The sequence below is a fragment of the Typopeltis vanoorti genome, chromosome 18 (assembly GCF_054136105.1).
Source record: "Typopeltis vanoorti isolate ZY-2024b chromosome 18, IOZ_Tvanoo_1.0, whole genome shotgun sequence".
In the NCBI taxonomy this organism is placed as follows: domain Eukaryota; kingdom Metazoa; phylum Arthropoda; class Arachnida; order Uropygi; family Thelyphonidae; genus Typopeltis; species Typopeltis vanoorti.
The window spans coordinates 40,337,415-40,358,010 of record NC_143566.1 but is presented as its reverse complement, the minus strand read 5'-3'; the positions used below and the strand labels follow the sequence as shown (position 1 = coordinate 40,358,010).

The 20,596-nt window shown below is 34.9% G+C and overlaps 1 protein-coding gene across 3 annotated transcripts in view; it reads right to left on the bottom strand.

Annotated features, from left to right (window-relative positions):
- LOC150096609 (retinoblastoma-like protein 1) overlaps positions 1 to 20,596 on the bottom strand; it is a 488,590-nt gene that overhangs the window by 227,829 nt on the left and 240,165 nt on the right. For all 3 annotated transcript variants that reach the window (XM_090408756.1, XM_090408757.1, XM_090408758.1), the window contains one exon: positions 15,246 to 15,383. In XM_090408756.1, the coding sequence (XP_090264882.1) occupies positions 15,246 to 15,383 (138 nt within the window). The remainder of the gene's footprint in view (positions 1 to 15,245; positions 15,384 to 20,596) is intronic.

The window sequence follows — 20,596 nt, the reverse complement described above, 5'->3', positions numbered from 1 at the left end:
GACAGTAGTGATCAGGAATATCAACTTATTCGATGACAACGTGATGGGTTATTTTAAAATATCAAAAGAAAATCATCAGTGCCAAACAACATTAGATAGATTCTTCTCTGCAGAAGAAAGAGAATGTGAAGCATTCTCAACTCCAGCTAAGAAGCAGAAAGAAGACGCTTAACAACCGGAGCATTATTTTTGTCTTTGTGATTTTTATATTAAAAAAATATTCTTCACTGTTATTTTTAAGTTGTAATAATTAAAATTAATAAAATAAATATAAGATTATTTTGTTTAATTTTTTCTAAGTTATTAACATTAAAAAACTAAAATAGATAAAATAAAAAATATTATTGAAATTTTTTGGATATGGGAACTGATTATTTCGTTTTCCATTATTTCTTATGTAAAATTTTGATTCGGACTTCGAACGATTCATAATTCAAATGGGTTTCTGAAACGAATTAAATATGAACTACAAGGCACCACTGTACTTGATCATCTGCATAAAGTATTATATTTAGCTGTATATTATTTGATAGTTTAATTCCATGTCTTCTAAATGTTCTAAATCAACGTTAGAAAATCTGGGGAGAGAGCAGACTTCCCATTGTCGTTCCTTCAACTTGACCGTAAAACTTATTCTAACAAATAAAATATCCATAGTGCATAACAAATTTGAATAGGCAAAATAGCCATAAAAATTAAATACATTTGGGTAGTTTCATTATATCCTGTGGAAATGTTTCTGAAAGTAGATGTAGTGTATCCTCAAGAGCAATATTTGTGAAGAGAAATTCTATACCAAAGCTAACCATTATATCAGTGGGTTGTAGGGAAACATTTTTTACTTTAACTAGAAAATTGGAAGAATTTTTTTTTTTTTTAAATAAATGAGCAGGAGTTGCCAATATGAGCTTTCAATAGGTGTGCTAAAAATTTGTCTATTTGGTAAGTAGGTGAATCTATGCAGTCGACAACTGAACAAAGAGAAATGTCTTTTTTTTTTTTTTTTTTGCATAGAATCTGGGGGGGGGGGGGGGTCTAGCAAAATAACTTCTAAGTTTTTCTATGGTGTCTCCATCGATACTTACTATTACTATTATTACAGGCAACTCCAGGGAGTCCTTAGACTCATCGAGGGTGGCCCTAAACATCATGTCCACACAACTATTCGACATTCTCACAGTATCTATCATACTTTACCTTGAACTCATTCACTGTCATAGCACTCACAACAGACTCTGGCTGCTTATTCCACTCATTTAACAGTAAAGTAAAGAACCCAGCTCTAACATCCTTGCTAACCACACTCTTGCCCAGCTTCCATGAATGTCCCCTTGTTCTCCCATCACCAGTCCTGATCTCAAAAATATCCTCTGAATTAATCCTATAGAAACCCTTCAGCAATTTGAATGTCTCAATCATATCTTCCCTTTTCTGCCTATCAACCAATTTCTGCAACCCACAAATCTTCAACCTGTTCTCATAAGGTTCATTCCATAGACCTGCCATCATCTTGGTCACTTGCCTCTGGATCCTCTCCACCTCCTCCCCATCAAGAAGAAACCTAGGTGACCAAATATGGGCACAGGAGTTGAGACGAGGTCTTATCAAGGCTCGGTACAGAGGAACAATAACTTGCTTGTCTCTGCTCGTCAAAGTATTTTTCAGCAACCAAATGATTTGATGAGCTGATTTAGCCACTTTTGCAATGTGTCCCCTAAATTCATCTCCCTATCCACCAACACTCCCAAGTTCCTGGCCTCATCAATCTCCTGGAGTACAGTTTCACCAATGTGGTATATTGCTGCTAATCTTTTCACCCCAAAATGCATAACCTTATATTTTGTCACATTAAATTGACATCCATTCTCCTTAGCCCAGAACTCCAATCTATCCAAATTATCCTGCAAGATTTTGACATCTTCTGCATTCACTATTGCCCTACACAACTTTGCATCATCAGCAAACAAATGAACCATTCCTCTTAGATCCTTCCCTATATCGTTAATGAACAAATTAAACAGCAGTGGTCCAAGAACAGAACCCTGCAGCACACCACTAGTCACAGGCCGTCTTTTGGATTCTACTCCTGAATAAACTACTCTCTGATATCTCTCCATCAACCACTCACCTATCCATCTCACCAACCCTATATTCATTCCCATATGTTGCAGTTTATGGATTAGAATTCCATGTGGTATCCTGTCAAAGGCTTTAGCCAGGTCCAGCAGTATCACTCCAAACCCATTACCCTTATCCAGTTCAGCCGTCACTGTGTTATAAAACTTCAGCAAGTTACTGAGGCATAATCTACCCTTCACAAAGCCATGCTGTCCCCCGCTCATTTTCATCAATCCATTCTTGTATTTTTCCCCTGACTACTTTCTCCAAGACCTTGACAATGACTCCTGATATGCTGATCGGTTGGTAATTTGCAACAGTAGCCTTGGATCCTCCTTTATGCAGTGGAACTATTTTCCCCTCTTTCCACACCTTCGGGACTAAAACCAGACCCGAGACTTAGATTAAACAACAACTTCCTCTAGTAAAGAGTTCAGTGAACTCTTTCTAGATGAAGACTTTCTAGACTTCATCTAGAAAGATTTCATTTCTATAACTTAGAACACCAATCTTACATTAGCAACATTGAATCTGAAAAATCTGGCTTGGCACAGCATTAAATAGATACAAACCACAACATCCTATGGTGTGAAACAAACTTAATTCACTGATACCTTACTTCACCATCTGAACTTAAACTGGAGCTGCCTCTATCTAAGATATAGGAAAAGCCTTATTTTAATCACACACCAATATATATTTAAATATCCAATGAATTATTAATATTACAATATTTCCTCAGTTATACCAATCTATTGTTTGCATTCTAATTTATAATTAACTATTGTCGCCACTGATGATGGCCAGTAATATTCAGGTTGAAACATATGGCCTTAAATAAATAATGTTACTTATCCCTTGTGTTTTTTCATGTTTAGTTGAAGAAACATCTCATGGCACAGGACAACAAATAAGCACTATGGTGGTTACATTAGACCATGAAAATATGTGTTGCTCAAGGTTTAACTTTCTTTAGTAAAAATAAAAAAAAAAAAAAAAAAAAAAAAAAAATATGGAAAACCCAAAAAATGTCAATTAGCACAATCTGGGGACATAAGTACTTTATACAATAGAATATAAATTAATGAATATAAAACAGGGAAAGTGGTTCAAGGTACAAACCAAGAGAAGCAATACAATTCTTTAACATCCCTATAGCTAAGGAGCTTATATACAGAAAAGGGATATAAGATTAAAAAAAAAAAAAGTTAAAATTAGACATCAATTCATATGCACTGGTCAGTTCTCTGCATTTCTAACAGGCTATGTGTAGGTCTCTCCAAGTTATTTAGTCTTGCTCTTGAAAGAATTTTAACTTAATTATGTAATATTATCTACTCCTGAAAGATACATCAAGAACTGAATAACTAGGACAAAAGAACCAATTGCTTTGTATTTACTGCCTGTTCAGCAGTGTAGATAGTTTCTGCCATGTTTTAGTTTTACTATGGCATGGGTATTTATGTGTCTTAGATGGCAGATGAATTTCATTACCTAAAGGAAGAACATGAGACCAATTCTATTTCCTTGAGACCTTTTTTTTTATTAAAAAAAAAAGTTAACGTTCTTCCATGTTTGTTAGAGCAGATTATTTAACTCTAGCACCAAAGTTTTATAGGTGGGATGAATCAAAAATACCCTCAAGTCCATGCCAGAGGTAGAATCAAATCAAAATTTGTACGCTGGGAAATTATCACGCCACATCCATTTTGAAATAAACATGCTTCTATTTTTATAAGTTAAGCAGTGTCATGTCTACACAGTTTATTCCCGAAATACTTGAATTATGGATTACAGATGCTACTGAAAATGTTAATTTTTAATAGAAAAATGAAGTTTATACAAAATTTACATAAAAAAAATTACTTTTGTAAAAATTTATTATTAAATTTTCCAGAAAAGATACAAAATAAATCTCTGCACAAAAAAATAAAATTTATGATGTGTGACACAAGATGTGAATGAGGGTGTTTAAAATATTCAACTACCTCAGAACTGCCTGAAGACATCCAGCAACTTTTAATCACAGTATCAAAATGAACAAAACAAAAAATGGAAAATTTCATCTGATTGAGGATTTATAAGAAAGTCATGATAAAAATTGTGCTAAAATGATAAACAGATAAAGCAAAGAAAGATTAAAGGAAAGCAACAATTTTGAACACTTTATGTCATTTTCTCATATGATTTCAGTTAATTGGGTCACACAAGGAATAGCATAATTTGGTCCAATTAAGTGGCTGTCCCAATTAAACAAAGTTGCATGTTAAGGATTTAAAAGGTATATAACACAAAATGCAAGTTTAAACACACTTTTCATTTATTGCATAGCAAAATTACTAACTGACAGACTTTAACAATTGGCTTTAATTAAAGTAAAATATTTGATATTAAAATAATTTCATTTGTATCATGCATGAAGTTCTTAGAAGTTAATAATTTTGTAGGAACTTATCAAGTGTAGCTTTTTTTTTTTTGATTGGCTATAATTAAACAAGATTAGTGTGCACGTATTTAGTGCAGATATTTCTGGCCTGACTAACTTTTAGAGGTGATAGAAAGAAAACAGTTGTCAATTTTCAACATAATCTCTTTACTTTAATACACTTTTCACATCTTTGAATTAACATTTCTATGCTCTTGACAAAATAGTCTGTACTTCTGTCTGCAAAATTATCTAAAACTGCATCTTTCGCCTCATTGTGATCTGCAAATTTTCTTCCTTGAGGGTCTTTCTTCAGTTTTCAGAAGAGGTAGCAGTCACTGGGCGCTATTGAACACCCACCTTACATCCTAGATGTAAGGTGGGTGTTCAATCTCCTGGAAGCCATAGTCCTTCAATGCAGGATTTGCAACAATAGTCATATGCACTGGAGAATTGTTGCAAAGCAGGTGAATACTGTGACTCAGAATTCCTCATCTCTTCTGCTTTATGGAGTCATGCAGTTTGTGCATGAGTGAAGCATGATATTCCACATTCACAGGCGGTATTCCTTTCCTTGAATTCAATCAAGAGAATTCCTTGGCAAAAAGATTGTTGCCACGATCTTCTTAGTTTACTGAGTGACCTTGACTTTTCTCGGTAATGCTTTGCCTGGTTTGTGCCACTCCATGGATTTCCTTTTGGAAAAAGGATCATAATAAAGGACAATGGTTCATCCCCATTGACAAAAGATTCCAACATTTCTCTCTGATTCCCCTTCGCAAACCTCTAAAAACTTGCAGGAGCAGGTCACACAGGTCAATTCTCCAGCAATGAACCGAAGTGAGAAGTCAGGGCACCCACCTTGCACTGACCTTTGCGATGTGAAGCTTCTCATGAATGATGCAAGAAATGGTTATTACAGAAAGTCCCAACCTTGCTGAGATTTCTTTGAGCTTCGGACATCTGTTAATGAGCAGTTCCTATTCAACAAAAGAGACATTTTCCTCAGTCATCACTTCCACAGACGGACCATCATGAGGATCTTCAATGCTCTCTCCCTAGGCAAAGTGTTTAATCCATTATTCCTTCATGTTGGAATATGAAAGAGAAGCTTCTCCATAAACAAATTCAATTGCTGTTTGATAGCACTTGGAGAAAGCCCTTCTTTTTTGAAAAGCTTTATCAGTGGTACTCAATTTCACACAACAGCAGCTTAGCATGCCGCATGTAAGTCAAACGAGTAGCATTTCAAAATAGACAGCTGCTTGGTAACTCCTGAGAGCAGCAATTACCATATCATCTCTAACATTCATTCAGTCATTCAGTGAGCTTTGTGCAAAATACGTAACAGCTGTGCACTGGTCAGCAAATGTAAACAAGATCATAAGAAGTTACTCTTTGATCTGTTGGTTGTATTAATGAAGTAACATTGGAAACCCCTGAAGACTTATTTTGGATGATTCTTTTTTTGGTCTTCTAACACATGTACTGAATGCATTATACAATTCTTATCATATAAACATTCATATTTCATTTTAAATTCTTGAACCCAAACTCCTGGTAGTCTAAGAAGAGTGCCAAAACAAAAACAAAAGGCTTCCACTGAATTCTCCAGCTTCCTTTCCTGCCAATAATAACAGTCAAAAAATATTTCCAAACAAATTATTACATATCGAAACTTGATTTTGAAAGAGCCAAAAGTAAGAACCTTTCATTATATCCAAATGACAGTCATTCTTCTTGGTCACTTGCTAAAACTATTGATCATATCAATGTGAATAAGAAAAAACTTCTAATGCCTTAAGGGATTAACAGTGGTCTGAATTCTGACCTCTACAATGTTCATTTTCATCTTCAGTCTGCAAAACTACAATTTTCTTAAAAGAAACTCAAATTTTAGCCTCTTCAAGCATTACTTATCACAGGGTTACTCAAATTACACACAACTCTTGTCTCTCAAAGGTGGCATTGGTGCATATGTTTGCTGGGGTATACCAAGTCAGAGAGGGATTCCAACTCAGAATCTCCTCATCTCCTCTTTTTGATGTTCTTTAGCTATAAATCTCCCTGTTCTATTCTATCAAATTCATTTACTATCACTCTTCTAATGCCACTGTGAACTCTATTTTGTTTTCTTTAAATGCCAATTTTCAATAGTCCAACTTTCCTAATAGTGAAATCATCTTCCTTAGAGAAGTTAATATTCACAACTCAAATTGGCCTTTCTTTCCAAACTGCAAAGATGAAGTAGGTAAAGATGCTGAGGATATCATGGATGTTATTTGTCCTCTAGGCCATTTAGACCACAATCTAGTGTTGCATTTCTTCTCAAAAGGAAGAACACTCACACAACCCTTCCTCTTTTTCATCCATGTGCTGTTATAAGAATGCCAAAATTCGATGACTTCTATGCCTCATTCCAATGGTCTGATAGTTTATTTAGCCTTTGGATTCAAACATTTGCAATCTGAATGTATCAGTTAAGCAATTTTAAATTGGTTTCAAAACATTTATTTGCTATTCCAAGTTTTATCCAAGCCTTACAAGAAAAGAACTAGACATTGTCATTAACCATATTTCTCTATTTACTAATCCAATTCCAATAGTTTTTAGTATTTTTATATGATTATTTCCTCCTGATGTGACGATATTTGGATCAGGATATTTCAGCTGTAAAGCAAGACATCTAAACAGATTGAATGAATAACCACAGGTAGCACTCTCTTCCCCTCTGTATCCATCTTTGACTAATTATTATTTGACCAACCTAGAAGATTACTTGTTAACATCCAATCAACCTCAACCTTCTTTTTGGATTCATCCATCGATGTTTATACCATCTAGATTCATTCTGAAAACAAACCACCTTCTGACATTCGATTAATAACCTTCACCCACATAATCAGTTCACCATGGGGAAAAGTGCAGGTAGTTTACCTTTCTTAAATATCGTTTGATTCTTTAATGATACTTGTGACATTATGATTATAAAATATATACACGTATACACAAGAATATTATTTAATTTGCCAAATATTTCAATCTGAATATAACAGACCATCTTCAGTGGCTACATAGGAATAGTTTTAATAAACAAGATGGAATACGAACAATTGATCATTCACAAATAGAACGAGCCGCGTGATGTCATATCGCCAAGTATTAAAAGAGTAAACATTTTTTATCAGAGTCATGATTAAATTAAAGATATTAATTCAGAAATTAATATCTTTAAACGTGTATATATTTTATAATATTTCTTGAACATCCTTATTTGCATGGCCTCTGGTGCTTTGTCAACCAGTATTTATTGCAAACCTACCTTTACTGCCAGACATACGTATCAAAAGTCTGCTTATGACACCTCCCAAAAATTAGTTTTGTCAAGTCATTAATTAATAGTGCATAATCCTCATCAAATCTAAAGGATAACTGATTCCTATGTTCTGACACCAAAGGATTTTTTGCTAGGCTGCGGGGTGCCATCACATATTTCTGTGATAGGCACCCCGTTTTAAGTTTTATTTCACTCTCGCATATCTTCCTCTTAACAAAATTTCTCATTTTCTTGCTATCTACAAAATATAAACTGTTTCCTCTGTTTTTACCTGGTGTTTAGCAGATCACCTGTGGATGCAATTTAACATATTTTGAACACACAGGTTGTTCTGTGGAAAACAGAATTAGCAAACATCAACATAATATTGAATACTTGAAACTTAAAATTGGATGCACAAAAGTGCTTAAAATCTGGAAAAACTCATCATTAGGAAATCAGCTGAACAAAAGCAACTAATTAAGACTACTAAGCAGAGCAAATTAGGACTTCAGACTTTGCTTTGTTTCTTCACATCCACTTAGTTACTGGGTATATGTACGTGTACTGTTCCATGAAGATGCAATTTTCGTGAAATACAGGAATCAGTAATCCAACTATTCTAAATCTACATTATTCTATTTTTGAGAGAAACGTCTGACATGAAATTAAGAATTATCTACATGTTAGCACAATTGATATACCAGTTTGAAAATAACGAACTATCATCAGTGGATTGACAGAAAACAGTTTTTTGCAAGGTAGAATAAAAACAATTGATCATTCAAAATTAGAATGAGTCGAGTAATGTTACATTGCTAATCATGAAATCGTTTCACTGAAGAAAGGTAAACATAAGAGTGCAGAAAAAATTGCATGTATAAATTTACAATGTCATACAAAAACCTTAATTTATAAATCATAACGATGTCATTAGACAGATGTAGTATCTAGGTCATAATTTAAAAAAAAAAAAATGTGTTATTCAGATCAAACTTTCCCATATTTTTGATATGGATAGGCAGTCATTCTGATTCAGGTTAGGACATTGAAGTAAGGCCTCAGCACTCTCTTTGAATAGGCATTCGAATTTATACCGACATCAGTGTAGAAGGTGAGTTTTGGATCAGATAATGTTGTGGTTTGTCTCTATTCCATGTTGCGTCAATCCAGACTTATCGGATTTGTTATGAAGAATATAAGATTGATGTTCTTGTATTCTTTTTTCCATAGAGAGTCCAATTGTCCAAAGTAAGAAAGATGTCAGCCAGGTGGAACTTGGTATACACCAGGAAGAGAGACAGTTGAGTGTTTATCTTTAGATGAGGGGGAAATAGGTGGATATTTTATTAATAGGAATATAAGCAGCTATTAGATCATTTTTTCAAAATTCTTGAAATTGGTTCTGAAATTCTGGAGATATATGGGATTGGAACTCGACATATTCGTTCTTTGTTTTGTTTTGGCTTGTAGGAGTCGAAGATGTTGTGTAGTCTTTTCGGAGAAGCTATTTTATTTCAAGTATTGTTCTACATTCCCTAAGAAGCAACAGTCACCTTGTTATCACTAAAGCATACAAAGAAAAATCTACAGTAATTATGGATTCTTCAAATTACAAAAGAAAAACTTCTTTTACTACGAGGTCGCTCAACATACCAAGAACTGGATCAAAACCTAACAGGCAACTGAAGAAATTAAATTCCCTTCTAGATGAGGTTATAAGTTCAGATGCAGCTCAGAAACTCATTTTGCAAGACTTCCTAGGTTTTATGGTCTACCAAAAATCCACAAGACAGACATTCCTCTCCGTCCTATTGTAGACTGTATATTAATTTAACTACTTACTGCATAGCCAAATATTTAACGAGCTTATTAAAATCACATATAGGCAAATTTAACTTGCAATTATTATTTTTACATGACATAAACAAATTAAAAAATGTATCTCTCAAAGAGACTTTACAACTACTTACTGACATCTTCCCACAAGATATCGTAAAATTATTCGGCTTTGTAATGCACTCCTGATATTTCTTATGTCAAAACAAATTCTACAACCAAGTAGAAGGAACTGCCATGGGAAGTCCACTTTCCCCTGTTCTAGCCAACTTTCATTTAGAAGACATCCTTTTTCATCTATATACCCTCAACCTTCATTTTGGGTTAGATATATAGACAACATTTTTGCAGTGTGGCCTCACAACAGAGATTCCTTACCTTCCTTTTCAGCCAAAATCAATACTTTACATCCTCATATCAAGTTCACCATGGAAATTGAAAAAGACAACAAATTATCCTTTTTAACCTTCCCCAACTTTGCATCATCTGCAAACAACTGTATATACCATTTAAGCCCTTTTCAGTGTCATTTACATACAAATTAAACAATGGCCCCCAAAACAGACCACTAGTGATTTTCCTCTTATGGAATATCACTCTGCCATACACAACTTTCTGATACCCATTAGACAGCCAATTCCCAATCCAACATTACTATCTACTATCCAACCCCATTTACTCCAATTTAACTACTAGTTTGTCACGTGGTAATCTACTGAAAGCCTTTGCGATATATATTTTTATTTTATTTATTTTTTCCTCTACAAGTAATTCTGAAATTAAAAAAAAAAAGCAGCAGTATATGTTTATTGGTTTATTTTTACTAGTTAGTTGTTGAATAAGATTTGACATTTTCTTTTGGTAATTTCTTAAAAATAATACATTATGAAAAATTATGGAGACAACTACAGAGTTAGAGCAAAACTTTAGTTTAATATAAACAAAAACGAACACTCGACGTTTTGACCTTCATATCGGAACGTAGTATGTGGACAAAGAGGACTGCGTACTACATTCTGGTTACTTCGTGTAGCAAAATAAATTCTACCTACAAAAAGAAGGTATGGCCATGGGCTCACCACTACCCCCCCCCCACACACACACCAATTGCTAACTTTTATATGGAAGCTTTTGAGCAAAGTGCTCTTGATTCCTTTACTCTAAAACCTACAGTGTGGCTTAGATATGTTGACGATGTTTTTCTTATCTGGCCAAACAGTCGACAAACTTTAAACACATTCCTTAGCCACCTGAACAAACAACATGAGCGCATACAATTTACTATTGAAATTGAAAATCAGAACTCACTCCCGTTCCTGGATACACTGGTCACACATCTTCCCTCAGGCAGTCTATCCTTCACAGTTTACCACAAACCGACACATACTGGCCAATATATACATGCTAACTCATATCACCACCCTTCACAAAAATCTGGAGTCATTAACACCCTTAAAAAAACAAAGCTATAACAATTTGTTCTAATGAACAAGTTCTTAAACAAGAATTAAAGATTATTAGCAATACATTTATAAATAATGGCTATAACAAAAATACTATTAATAAAGTTCTTCATAAAATTTCATCAAAAAAGAATATAGATTACAGTAAAACCATAGTTATCCCATACATATTTTTTCTGATACATCCCATATCAGAAAAAATCTATTGATTTTTTCTGATAACACCATTATGATCTTAATGCCACTTTTAAACCACCTATAAAATTAAAAAACATATTCAACTCCTCTAAGGATACTCTTCTCCCATTGGCACATCCTGGAGTTTATTGCATCTACTGCACCTGTAACTTACCTTATATTGGTGAAACTGAACGTACAATTCCTATACGTAAAAAAGAACACAAACGACACATTAAATATAACAATTTTTGTGAAGCAGGCCTCTCAGATCATGCTCTCAACACCCTACACCAAATTGATTGGAAAAGTATCTGCTGTTTACATCATACAAAAACCTGGTATGAACAAAAATTTAAAGAAGCCTGTGAAATTCTGATTAACCACCCTAATCTCAACATAATGGTGGCATAAAAATTTCAAGAATTTGGATGGCACATATTCAGCCTACTTAGTTGCCAGCATACTCTGACTTTAGGACTTTAAGCAATTTAAAGCTTTTATTGGAAACTATTCCATGCCAGTTGGTTGAAATTTATATGTATACTTACATAGTTTTATATATATATATATATATATAAAACTAACTATGTAAACATGTTGCTCTCCAGCCAAATTTAATTTTGTAACCTAATAGATAATAATGATAGGACTCTAGCTTGGATGTAGTAAAGTTTTTTTTTTTTTTTTTCACCAGAGGTTAGGCCAATAATTGTTGTAATGGTTGGTCAGTAACTTAGCAAACCATGTAGATTGTAGTGCAGCTTGCTTCTTTGTGTGTGTGTGTGTGTGCTCCAGATATGAAGGTTTTCAACTTTGATATGAAGGTTGAAATGTTGAGTGTTCATTTTGGTTTATATTAAACTAAAGTTTTGCTCTAACATGGTAATTACCTCCATAATTTTTCATAATGTATTCTGATCACTGTGTAAGCATGAAGGAAAGGACTAAAAATAATAAACTACACCAGCGTGGTTAACTTCATTCTATACGAGGACCAATATATGATGAGTGGTAGCATCACGGGCTGCACACTTTTGGATAGAACTTAAATAAAAATAAACTCTGCATTTTTTCAAGGCAATAGTTATATGTATTGAATTACTATATTTGTTAACTCATTTTACTACTGGTAGAACAATATAAAATACTTGATTGATTTAAATATAAGTTGTTAAATTAAATTTAATTACATATTTCTGGGTTTTTTTTTTACCTGTAACACAACTTAATGAGAGCACTGTGGGCATTCATGTGCAGCAACAAGTTCATCAAAGTTGATTCAACGATGATGACGATATTCGTAACAAATCCTGAAGGTGGTCATCAGTGCTCTGCACTGATGACCACCTTCAGGATTTGTTACGAATATCGTCACACACACTATTTAGAGCAATTCTCAAAAATCACTCATTGCAGGATATTTTCCCCTTGGTACCAGTTTCCAAAAGTCAATGTCTATCTCCACCCTTGACTGGAAAAAGAGGTCACTTTGAAGGTCACAACTCCAATTCAATAGTGTCATGCTGTTCTGAAATGTCACATTTCATTGGGTTGCTAAATAATGTCAGTTGTGGCTGCATGTCACTGGTCAGAAAATCGCTTACTGAATTGCTCCAAAGTTGGTCTAATATTGGCACAGAAAACTTGAAGTCGTCATGGCTCTCATCCATCAACTCCCTGCAGGAAGGGAAATGTATCAAGTTTCCTCTGACTAGGGTGAATTTAAAAACCTTCAGTCGACTTATGAACTAATCTAGGTGTCCAACTAAATCTGAGATTGTTTGGTTATGTTCCTGTAACTTCACGCTGAGTTCATTCGTGTGTGTGTGTGTGTGTGTGTGTGTGTGTGTGTGTGATGTCTATTAGAAAGGTGAGTAAGCTGTTAAAATGAGGATCACATAGTTTTGTGATTAGTTCTGTCTTCTCGTGTTCCTCTAAAAACTGTTTTATTTCCTTTCTCAAAGCAAAAAACCATTTCAAACAGTTCCCTCTGCTTAGTCAACGTACTTCGGTGTGCAACACTAAATCGGCATATTCTGCCTCCATTTCTGTTAGAAAAGAAAGAAACTTGCAGTGTCTTAAGGCCCGATTTCCACCCTTAATTAGATTCACACACTTCATTACAGTTTCCATAACATCCTCTATCTCCAGAATTTTACCACACAGAGCCTCCTGATGTATAATGCAGTGTAATACAGGGCAACTGATTCCAGCCTTCCCTAGTAAGCCAACTAAGCCTGTTTGAGTACCATGCACATCGTCCTAAGTATCTTAGGACATCATCAGTACAGTTATTTCAAACAATACCAGGAACAACATACAGTTAGGGTGCATGCTCACAATGGAATCCCACTATGTGTGCAGTAGCATGTTATAGAATTAAAATAAAATGAAATAACATATATAAATTTATTTTACACAATTAAGGAACAATTTCCCAGACTTTAGGGATAGGAATAACATCATTGCTTTTTAAATTGGGTCTGTGACGTTTTCTTTAGATAAAGGCTCATGTTTATATAAGGATCTATATAGAAATTTGGTGTTTTTCCATTTGATCCTACAGTTTAAGTTTTCAACTCCATGTTGTGCAAGGCCAGATTTGTGCGGTTTGATAAGACTGATATGATCTTGATGTTCAGAGATGCGTTTGCTAATAGATCCTCCTGTCTGTCAGTAGTAAGACATCTTACAGGAACATGGAACTTCGTAAACATCAGGTAGCATCAAAGGTGAGTTTGTCTTTAGGAGAAGGTAACAAATTATAGATCTGGTTGATTGGGTTGTGGATAGCAGCAAGTTTGTATTTCTTCATAATTTTTGACAGATGTTTGGAGATGCCTTTGACATACATTATGGGAATCCTATTGGCTTGTTCTTGTTTAGGTTGATGTATGGGAAATATTTACTTATTAAAAATAATTTAATTATTTTGGTTTACAAGTGTATGTATAGTTAATTGACTCCAATGTTCCAATCCCTTATATTTCTGCATCTCAGAACTGATTGGTAGAATTTTGAAGAAGTATCATCTCATTCCCACATATTTTCTGATGAACAAAATTTCTCATCTGTTGCCATCTACAAAAGACAAACTGACACTTCTATCATTAGCTGGCGTTTACCAGATACCGTGTGAATGTAATCTAACATACTTTGGACAAACGAGCCATTTTGTGGAAAAAAGAGTTAATGAACATCAATATTATATCAAATACATGAAACCTCAAAAATCTGGTCTGGCATAACATAGTATTGACACTAAACAATATCCAGTGGGATAAAGCTCATTTTCTCCATAGATGCAGGTTTAAATATGAACGCCTTTTCAAAGAAAGTTGCGAAGCCCTTTTACATCAGCCAAATCTGAATCGGAACAATTATATCTCTCTCCCAAATTCTTATGTAACCACCAAAAACAGTTTTTCATAATGTTATATTTTTAAATTTAAAATATTGTTAATAATGTTATATATTAATATTAATTTCTAGCACGCAACAACAGATTTTAATTGGTAAACCACCGACTTCTGTATGTGCTTGGTATTCCGGTTCCTTTGATTTGCTTGTTTCTAGACACTGATGATGTATTGTTATTTTCAGTACGCAATATCTGTATACTTTCATTTCATTAAAGTTAATTACTGTGGTTATTGTGTAATTTATTATTTACAGTCAAGCCACAGGTACCTTTAAAGATTAATGAATGACTAAGTTATCATAATTATAGGAATTGGGTAATGGCAATTTAAGCAATTCATATGTTAAAAACCTCACTGAAGGAAAAGCAAAGCAATTCAGACAACATAGTTTAAAAAAAAAATTGTCAAAACTATACAAACAAAAACCTCCAACTCAGAAATTCAAAATGCAATAAACATAAGACCAAATGTATAAGACTTACTGAAAGGTCTGTTTTTGGTGGAAACCTCTTCTTTTCAAGAAGCATGATGTTTTCTAGTGTTTTAAAATATAACTTTTCTCCCAGTTGAAGTCTTTTCTTAGCAAATTCTAGGTGAGATCCAGGATGATCATCAGATGGCTAAAATAAATGTTGCAAATTATTTTATAGTTGTTGAGAATAATTATATTAAAGTTAATTCAAAATTATGTTCAATAAATCTAATGTGAATTATTTATAATATATAAACACTTAAAGGAAATGAACAAGTATAAAAATATCTACAATCAAATGCAACTTGTAAACATCCTCTACATTGCTAATTGTTTACAAAATGCTGAAATCATTCACATCTGAAACGTTTTGCAAAATAAATTACAAAAGGGAGGAAAAAAAAATCTACATAAAACTGAAACCTATTTTGTTGAACTTCATAATTTTTATTTAATGTCTATGCATTATCTCTCAGTGACTTTAGTAATTAGATGTAATACCCATAATCACAGGTAAATACTTGCAGTATTTATGTCAGACCTGGTGCAGGCCGCACAGATTCAGCTTATGATAGTGATATCATGATTCAGCTTATGATATCACTATCATAAGCTGAATCTGGAAATGGTCACCCACACCCATCTTGCTCGAGGTCTTTCTTGTTTGTTCATTTTGGTTATCCAGACCAAACCATTCAATTCTCTTTCTTTGTGTGTGTGTGTCAGGCCATGATTGGTTCTGCACTGGTGACATGTTTTTCAGTTTCTCACCTCCAATACATATTTTCTAAATCCAAATTCAATATTATGTTTAGTGTTAGAATTATAGATATGATAAACAGTATAATTAATAAAGATGATCAAGAAGTACAAATAGTAAAAAAAGACAAATTTCAACTTTTTTGTGATTGATAATATATAAATGGATAATGGATTTAGCATTATCAAATTTTAGATTGATTATCCACACCAAGTAAAAATGAAAAGATCCATAAAGTCCAAGTTGGGTACTCTTATCCAAAAAAAACCTTATTTGGTATTACAAGGTTACCAAATGGCATGATCCAACTTCTACTCCTCCTCCTATCGGGGTCTAACTACTGCTTTACGTCCTTCTGATGCAAACACTTGCTAAGACCGAACAACAGAAATAATCGTCACTAGAATCAAGGCTTGCATCTCTCAATCCACCCCAAAGCCCTGATCATTATCTAAGGTGTGGTTTTCGAGTGTGAATATGCAGTCAAGGAAACAAAATCCAGCATACATGAGTGGCTCAAGAGCAAAACTCCACCATCATTTGACATTTAAATGACATTTGATCCTGTGAATAAGTTACTCTGAACTTGTGCTCCATTTTGTCATTATTATAAGTGCTTTTTGCTCAAATTAACCAATAAACAGAAATCACAACAGTAGATACTAAGAAGCCGATAAGAAACTACTGCACAACCTATAAGTATTTGTAGTGCATCAGTTATCTTTTCAATTAAAAATCAGCCACGTGCAAGCACTCAATAACCACCGTGTGAAGTAAAGAAGGCAGTAACAAAGGCCAATGATGGAAGAGCAAATTGTATCTCACCAGTGCTGCACCACTGATCACCAACAAGACCAACGATAATATAAAATGCCCCAGCTGTAAAATTAATGTTATCGATAAGAAAAAGGTTATATTGTGTGATTTCTGTTGTCACTGGTTACATGCGTCATGTGCAAAAATAGAGGAATTAGGGTACAAACTACTTATCAATCCCAACCAGCCATTCTTCTGTTCACTGTGCCTCCCTTCCATAAAGCAGCTTCTAAACTTATGTAAATAAGTCAAAAATATCAAGCAGCACCTTAACACTATGAATGAAACTTTCTCCTCCAAAATTCGAACAAAGAAATCTAAGCCTGAATTACTTGACTATCAGCACCACAACACAACTGACAACGCTACAAACTCCATGACCTAATTGCATGAACAGTACATGACTCAATCGAGGCCAAAATCAAGAAATTCAATGCAATTATTCTGAACTATCTGATGGAAACTGGCAAATAACTAAAACATCAGCAAATTTGGAGGTGAATGCAACTTTGATTCTAGAAATATTGTCAGGTGCCATCATTTTGGACTAAAATAAAAAAAGGATGGAACAAACTTTTCATGCCTTGTGATACAGACAAGCACATAAGTTCAAAAGGCATTTGCCCCCAATCGTGCATATGTGCTTGACCTGACTTAACTTTCACCCACAGAGAATAAGGACAACAACTCTAAGAAAAATGCCAAAATGGAGACAACAGTTGGGTCATCAACTATATACAAGGAAATCAAGTGATGACACCACTAGCAGTCCCCATGAAGACCAGTATACAGGAAGTGTATAAGAAAAACATGTAATACTCTTGTGGTCAAATATATGTTTCACAGAGCCTTACATATCTGCTTCACTAACACCTGTGGCCTCAACTCTAACCTTAATAGTGTCCACTACTATCTCCAGTCTATCAAAACCCTGAGTGAGTCTACCAAAATACTGAGTGAGCACTTTGAAAGAGCATATCATCAGGTGACATTGCAGAAATGGAAGAACCAACAGCTTATACGGGAATTGTGGTGAATGAAGGGGAGGTGAATAGTCTATTACAAAACCTCAATGTCAATTCATCTGCGGGATTGGATGGTATACCAGCTCATGTCGTACGAGAAGCAGCTAAAGATTTGTGCCTTTGATCATTTTGTTTAATTTGAGTCTCGGGTATGGGTTAATCCCAAGAGGGGGAAAACAGTTCCACTGCATAAAGGAGGTTCCAAGACTGCTGTTGAAAATTACCGGCCGATCACCATATCAGGAATTGTTGTGAAGGTCTTGGAGAAAATAGTAAAGAGGAAAATACAAGATTGGATAGATGAAAATGGGATACTGTATGGGGACAGCATGGTTTTGTGAAGGGTAGATCATGCCTCAGTAACTTGCTCACGTTCTATAACACAGTGATGGCTGAACTGGATAAGGGTTTACAGTGATTCCACTAGACCTTGCTAAAGCCTTTGATAGGATACCACATGGAATTTTAATCAGTAAACTGCAGCATATGAGAATGGATAGGAGGGTGGTTGATGGAGAGATATCAGAGAGTGGCTTATTCAGGAGTAGAATCCAAAGACGGCCTGTGACTAGTGGTGTGCCGCAGGGTTCTGTTCTTGGACCACTACTGTTTATTTTGTTCATTAACGATATAGGAAAGGATCTGAGAGAAACTGTGCATCTGTTTGCAGATGATGCAAAGTTCATCATCATCATCATGCTTATCAAGGATTTAGACCTAGCATGGCCTGTTCTGGCCTTAGAATCATTGTTGAAACATTTAAGAGGACGTCCTGGTTTTCTTTTTCTGATGATGCAAAGTTGGATAGAGCAATAGTGAATGCTCAGGATGTCAAAATTTTGCAGGATGATTTGGATAGTTTGGAGGACTGGGCTAAGGAAAATGGATGTCAATTTAATTTGGAAAAATGTAAGGTTTTGCATTTTGGGGTGAAAAGATTAGCAGCAGTATATCACACTGGTGGAACTGTACTCCAGGAGATTGACAAGGCCAGGGATTTGGTAGTGTTGGTGGATAGGAAGTTTAGGGAACACATCGCAAAAGTGGCAAAATCAGCACATCAAATCACTTGGTTGCTGAAAAACACTTTAATGAGCAGAGACAAACAGGTTATTGTTCCTCTGTATCGAGCCTTGGTAAGACCCAATCTAGACTACTGTGCCCAGATATGGGCGCCAGGGTTTCTTTTTGATGGGGAGGAGGTGGAGAGGATTCAGAGATGAGTGACCAAGATAATAGCAGGACTATGGAATGAACCTTATGAGAACAAGTTGAAGATTTGTGGGCTGCAGAAAATGGTTAATAGGCGGAAAAGAGGTGATATGATTGAGACATTCAAATTACTGAAGGATTTCTATAAGATTAATTCAGAAGATTTTTTGAGAATAGGACTGGTACTGGGAGGACTAGGGACCATCCATGGAAGCTTGGTAAGAGTGTGGTTAGCACTAGGTTTTTTACTTGGAGAGTGGTAAATGAGTGGAATAAGCTGCCAGAGTCAGTTGTGGATGCCATGACTGTAAATGAGTTCAAGGTGAAGTATGATAGATACTGTGTGAATGTTGAATAGTTATTCTTGACATGATGTTGAGCCTCCCTCGATGAATCTAAGGACTCCTTGGAGTTGCCTGTAATAATAATAATAATGGTTGCTCACCTCTGAATCTTTTCCAGTGCTTCCTCATCCCCAAGAAACCCAGGCGACCGCTCGACATAGTAATCTAGGTGTGAACACATCAAGGCCTTATCAAGAGGAATAACAACTTCCTTATTCCTTAGCAATATGTACTCTAAACTTTAACTCTGTCAACCATCACAGCTTGTAATCTGTTTATCCCAAAATACATACCATTACATTTCGCCACATTAAATTGACACCCATTATCTTTTCCCCATACTGACAGCCTATTTAAATCATCCTACAAGCTCTCCACATTGCCTTGATTAACTATTATACCTAATTTTGCATCATCAGCAACTGAATATTTCCTATATCATTTATGTACAAATTAAACAGCAATGGTTTCAGCACTGAACCTTGCAGCACACCACTAGTCACCTGTCTTTGCCTCGATTTTGCCACTCCATATACCACTTTTTTGATATCTGTTCAGCAGCATGCACTGGATAGTTCTGAAGGCATGGACACAGGGACAAATTCCCGATGATTGGAGTAGAGCTCTCATAGTACCCATATATAAAAAGGGAAATAAAACTGAATGTGAGAATTACAGAGGTATTTCCCTACTGAGTGTTCCTGGTAAGATTTATGCAAGTATAGTTGAGAAACAGTTGAGAAGAAATGCTTGGTGAAGAACAAGCAGGATTCAGGCTAAAATCTTCACTTTACGAAAAATAGTTGAGAAATCATGGAAATATAACAAAGATCGGTATTTTAGTTTTGTCGATTTGGAAAAGGCATATGAGAAGGTGCCAAGAGAGAAGCTATTCAATACGCTTACAGTTATATGGTATCAATAGGGGCATTATATCAAGCAATACTTAGTCTTTATTTGAGATGTAAGTCAGCAGTTAGATTTGATGGAAGTACAGGAAGATGGTTTAATGTTAAAACAGGAGTGAGATGAGGGTGTACATTATCCCCTCTGTTATTCATAATCTATATGGATCACATTATGAAGGAAAGTGGTATTAAACATGATATCAAAATTGGAGATATTAATGCCAGTGCTTTGCTTTATGCAGACGATGTTATATTTCTATATAAATCTGCTACAAGTCTGCAAGATTCTCTGACTA